This window comes from Arvicola amphibius, chromosome 7 (assembly GCF_903992535.2).
Source record: "Arvicola amphibius chromosome 7, mArvAmp1.2, whole genome shotgun sequence".
NCBI lineage: Eukaryota > Metazoa > Chordata > Mammalia > Rodentia > Cricetidae > Arvicola > Arvicola amphibius.
This window is the reverse complement of record NC_052053.1, coordinates 127,779,737-127,785,736: the sequence shown is the minus strand read 5'-3', so window position 1 is coordinate 127,785,736 and position 6,000 is coordinate 127,779,737. Positions and strand designations below refer to the sequence as shown.

At 43.3% G+C, this 6,000-nt stretch overlaps 1 protein-coding gene across 1 annotated transcript in view; it reads right to left on the bottom strand.

Annotated features, from left to right (window-relative positions):
- Positions 1-280: 280 nt before the first annotated feature.
- Stxbp6 (syntaxin binding protein 6) overlaps positions 281-6,000 on the bottom strand; it is a 202,052-nt gene continuing 196,332 nt past the window's right edge. Inside the window, exon 6 of the mRNA XM_038338171.1 lies at positions 281-3,468. Coding sequence (XP_038194099.1) covers positions 3,445-3,468 — 24 coding nt within the window. The 3' untranslated portion in view covers positions 281-3,444. The remainder of the gene's footprint in view (positions 3,469-6,000) is intronic.

Genomic DNA, 6,000 nt, shown 5'->3' with positions numbered 1-6,000 from the left:
GATATCAGCATGAGGGCATGCAGTGATCAGCCTAACTGCTTCATTCACAAAGATGGAAACAAGACCCCACTCTCGCTGAATACCGGGCACGCTCTTGCATCTGAGCTTAGCTCCTCCATCTTCTACACTTCAAGCTTTCCCATAATGCCACCATCATGCTGGCCTCAGTGCTTGGATATCCTGTAGGCACGCAGGGTTCCCCACCAGCATGGCAGGCGTGATGGTGCTCACCTGCTGAGTGGGGTTTCACAGGTTTCCCAAATAACTGAGAGAAGAAATGTTCACCACAGAGTTAAAATATTTAATGACAAAATTTGAGTAGCTGTAATTGCGAACCAACAGAACAGCTGTTGCTTGTCTCCGAATGAAACGCAAAGGGGGCTCAATGTCAGAGAGAATTTCTGAGGAACCAAGAGCAACACACGTTAACAGCATCACAATTCTGAAAGTTAGGAGTGAAACCTATCTCAACTAGTTTCTTTTATTTAGGAAACTCTGTAAATGTTTCTACAGAAATGCATAACCTTTTTCTACTCACAATAGGATAAGACAAATGTCACTATAATTTTAAGTCTAACACGTAAGCTTACTTTTATCGGACCTTAAAAAAAAGTTAACTACTGATCTTGTTACATTTTACAAATACATTCTTTAAGACGAAACATCAACCTGAATAACTGCATTGCTCCTGTACATAGGAATCTGACCACTCCAGTGAAGAACTCCAGGACGAAGGGGAAACACTGGCAAGCTCCTTTTCTCTGTGCATTGTCAATGTGAATGTGCAAAGTCCTTTGGAGAAAGACTTCATTTCCAAAATTCACAGTGAAATGCAGAAATCAAATAAGCACTGTGAATCTTCCAGCAAGCTCAACCAAATGGGTTGGGCCCAGATGACAGGAGTCCCTTGAACAAATTTCAGTGGGTTGGACTGCATTAGTATTTGCTACTGCAGCACCTTCTACGAAAGGATAGCGAGAATTTCACATGTGCTGTTGGGGGCTTCTCCGCATGAGGCTGGACGGCTGATGGACAGTTGAAGAGGGGCAGCAAGAGCTGTTACAGACCTGCATCTGGTGGAGGACAAGCAGGTGAAGACCACGGTGAGGGTCTGGATGCTGACTGATCAGTAGAGGCAGCTAACGTAACTCCCGGTGAGCTTCTCTTCTAGTTCAGGCTGTTTCTAAGATAACTTGGGCCTATTGTGATCCACAGGAAGAACCGGAGGAGGGCAGGGGAAGGGCACTTACACTTAGAAAAAGGAACTCTAAGAATTAGGCTGAGGAGGAAGATTCAGCTTTCACAGTATACATATGGCCCACCCTCTGCCCCTTCTGAATCAGCTGCCCCAAAGCAGACAACCAATTTTGTTCTTGAGTGGTGTGGGGAAAGTAAGACCACCTCTCTCAACTATGTATGCTAACTCTCTGAAACGAGAATCCAGTTTTGGAGGTTGACTATGTGTGTTTTCCAAGCTAAAGTCTGCAGATGAAACTTATCTGGAGTGATATGTGGGGTCTTTTTATTTTTATCGTTTTAGAAATCAGATAGTTCCAGTAGTCAGTGGATTGCATGTTCCTGGCTTCTTTAAAATGTTAAGACACCTAAAGAAACGTATAAGATATAGTAAACATTCCTAGCCCACAGTAAACATTTTTCCAGTATGTTCTTCAACTGGACTATCTGCCCGAGAGGATTATTTGCTGCAAATTCCATCCTCCTGACCTCATACCTATGACATTCCTTGAACCATGTGCTCTTTCCCTGGGATGTATTATTAGGAGAACTTACACTATTTAAATCACATTAGTAACCTAAAGTCATCTTATGCTGCTGCCTCAGAGGCTACATCACACACAAACAGGTGGATACAAAAGAACGAATGGGTCCTAAGACCCAGGCAGCTGGAAACTCCATGCATTGCAGTGAGTGTCTGACATGTGTTGCTTGCCTCGTTGCTTTACGAGGAACAAGCACAGATTGTTTTTTCTTTATATTTAGTTTTTAATCCTCCAGAAAACAGAACGTCCACAGTCTAAGTGCAGTATTATCCTGAGCAACATTGAATCCAAAGGTACGGAAGAGATTCTGTTCATTCTGACAGCAACATAAAGGCTTGGAAACATGCTGTCTGTACCAGAACAGGCAAGATCAAATGGACACATATGCAGTCTGTCACGAAGCACATGTTAAATGACACAAAATAATCCAAAACCAAAACCAATATCCAAACCTCCAAAACCCTGACACCAAGAAATTTGGGGTCCTTTCCCAAGGCTACTGTGAGAGTACCTCTAACATTGGACATAACTTTGCAAAAGGAGAAAAAAACAAAGTAGCATTTTTTCACATTATGATTTACATAGCCTTTTATCTAGACAAATTATTTATTTATTATTATTGTTTTTGTGTATGTGTTTTATATGCTGTATCACGACACATGTATGGACGTCAGAGGCTAACTCTGTGGCATCTAGTCACCAGGTTTATGGTATAAACACCTCATCTACTATGCTACCTCACTGAGTCTAGATACATTGTTTCTTGTTAGAAATATAACCACCCCAAAGTCAGCTACTATAATTTGAGAGAATGACAAAAGAGAGAAACATCCATAAAGACATGGAGCTTTTAAAGGAGGGTTTTTTGTAAAAGTCTTTACACCCAAATTTTTACCCTTCATGTGAAAATTCCTACTAACCAGACTGGAAAAGAAGGAGCAGAAATGTTTATGCTTCAGCCCAGAAAGTAGATTTCTATTTGTGGTTCCGACTTGTTTCGTGAATGCTAGTGATGGCTCATGCAAAAAGATTAAGATGCAAAGAGCAAAACCCAATGCCGCTCCTCTTCCTGATAAGTGTGTTTTCTGCAGCACAGACTTAAATCCCAGGATACTGAATTTTAATTTTGCTCTTCAGATGAAGAGAACCAGGAATGTAAGTGAATCCACTGCTTGACTTTTAATTTTACTCAGGACCATCATCTGATGCCAGCATATTCAACTGTTTTCTTGCTTAGTTTCCAAGGGTGAAAAGAAAAAAAAAAAAAACGTTTTTTCTCTTTTTTTGCTAGTTTAGACCTGGTTTATCATTTAGTCTGAATTTTATATTCAAACTACAAAAAATTTCCTTCAAAAGGAAAATACGCACACACACACACACACACACACACACACACACAAAATGGAAAAATAAAGATAAAGTTGATGCTATTGCAGCATTTCTTAGCAAGAGAGGGAAATATATGAAGGCAACACATTTTCATTCGTATTAACATCTGAAGATGAAAAGCCAAACCACTCAATGTCCAGATACTGGAAAAACAAATAAACAGACAAAACAACAACAACAAAAAGAAAGAAGAAGCAGCAGTCTGGAATTCTTGGAATCACGGCTGAGCAAACTCTTCCACTTTCTCTAGAGGTTCACCAGGAGAGTCAGCTTCTCAACACTTGTGCTTCATGGCAAGCTAAGGAGAGAGAGCGAGAAGGATGAGAACAGATGAGACCTTATTAACAGGGAGCTCTCCTGCCTCTCCCTCCCACATCCAGGACAAGATGCGTCACCAGACTCTATGTGTGGTGACGGCCACCATTCCCAGCCTCCCTGGTTCCTGGTAGATGTGCGCCGGAGACTGCACTTTGTCACCCTTGTTGGTTCATGTGTCTGCTGGTGGAGGATGCTATGCAGTGTTCTTTTACCCCACTGCAGGAACAATGGAAACAAGATGCCCAGGGAGGACGAGGGACTCACCCTAGGGACAGGTGGAGTGCCTAGGTCACTGGTTATGTCAGGAAGCAACACTCTTGAGATGTTATTATTTAAGTGTGGAAGCTCAACAGCATGCTAAGAGACAATCTAAAATCATCTCTATAATATGAAAAATACTGAATTTTCAACCAGGCCCAAAGCTCCAGGCAATTAGATTGTATTATTGAGTAGGGATGAACAATAGATCTTAACTTCTAATTACTGGGGTTTGGCCTCATCCTGAAATACGTCAACAATCCATCTTTCTAGAAAAGCTCGGGGCAGACACAGTGTCATCTTCTTGGAGGCTGAAAGAGAGAGGTTAGAACCCGGAGCTCCCACTGGGAAAACAGAATCAATATTGCTGCATGTTACAGAAGATGGCTAGACGCTACCCTGGTATTCTCCTTAAGGAAACCCTCAGCTGAAAGCCTTGGTACCCCTGTACGGCACGGCCAGTGAAGACTTCCTCAGAACTTCTGCTGGCTGCGGTAGTGTTTAGTCAGCTGGCAGATGCAGAATGTGTGAGTTCTGAGTACATCACCCATTCTTCTATATTGAATGCTAGAGCTTTGTTGTTATTGTTGTTGCTTCCAACATCTGTGGTGTTGCCTAATCATTCTTGACATTAAAGTATTTCGTCAACAACACAGGAAAGGATGGGGTAGGGCGCTGCCTCAGACCTATCCCAGTCCTCAGTCCCATTCTGGGCCCCTTACTGTCAGGCCTGCATTTTTGTTCTGCCTCCAGTTTTCATGCATTATTTAGCAATGACGTCCATCAAATAAACACAGAGCTGTTAAGTGTTGTGCGTAATGAATACGAACCATAAATATTTGATCAAGGCTACCGTCGTGGTATTTATCGAGCTCGTGACTCCCCACTAACGGGCTTGTGCCAGTTCACACAGTCACTCCTCATCAGGATGACCGGGCTGCTGCTCAGGCCAGGCCCTGAGCCATGGCCACCTGTACTTTACAGAAAGGCAATCGGATAGAACAATCTGCTACACAGGTCTCATGGTGGTCTAAATATTTGTGCCTTCCCAAAAGCCATGTGCTGAAATCTAACTGCCAGGAGAAGGTATTAGGAGGTGGGCTTGGGAGGTGACTGGATCAGGATGCGAGGTCTCAGGATGAACTACAGACTCCGCTTTCACTATGATAGGACATTCTCAAAGGTCACCATAAGAGGATCAGGAAGCAGACCCTTACCAGGCATGGAATCAAGCCTCTTGACCTAAGTCTTCTCTGTGAGAAATTCACTGTTTATCAACTACCAGTTTGTTGTTTGTTTGTTTGTTTAAGTAGCCTGAACAGACTAATAACAGGTATTTGGGTAAGAAGTACTGATACTCTGGCTTCCTTCAGTCTCTGGGAATGAAGAGCCTTAGAATTAAGGCAGAAAGATCAGTAGGACTTGAGAAAATTAGGAAACTTGAACTATACAACTTTGCTGTAAGACGCTAAGCTCCAAAGTCAAGAATACCTTGCATTCCCACTGTTTCCCATGCCTGCAAAAACGGCCCCAGATGAACGCAGCTGCTGGAGTTCCTCATTTACAACTTCCTCCTGATTTATATACTGAGTGCCTCACAGAAACCCCTTTTTATGATTTGTAACCTATTTTACAGAATGATAATTTTAAAGAATCACTACTCATGCTAGGGATGTGCTCTGGACATGAGTCCCTCTCCTCCTGGCCTGGAGGAACTGCAATGGAAGACAATGGAGAGAGACTGACATTTCCCCCTCCTAGAGATGATAATGCCTGTTGTCATCCCTTCCCCCACAAATGTGGGCTGATGCAGAAAAGCCAGATCAGTGCTCTTTTCTGTGAGAAACGGCATTTGAGGGTGCCAACTGTGGGCAATGTTCTTGCCTGCTGATTCACACCCATGGTGGGCTGTCAAAACCTGGAAAACGCTGCTGCAACCTTGAGCTTTTGGGGGCAGGGGAAAGTGAGCAGAGCGGCTTCCGTTATGAGCTCTTCTTTCCTGATGGCTGGACCTGTGCCAAATCCACAGTTTAGGAAGGAATCATACTTCCTCAAGACAGGCCAACCAGAGCTGGGGTCAGGAGGGTGTCTGGACAAGAGAGAAGGATCTTGTCCGTCTCTGCTCTAGAGAGGACCGGCACCTACACAAGTTGAGGATGTAGTTGTATAAAAGTGACTGTCCACTCTTGCACCTGGGTCATTGCAGGGGTCCTGAAAAAAACTAGAAGACCAAAGCTTCTTTCCTGCCAGGCGA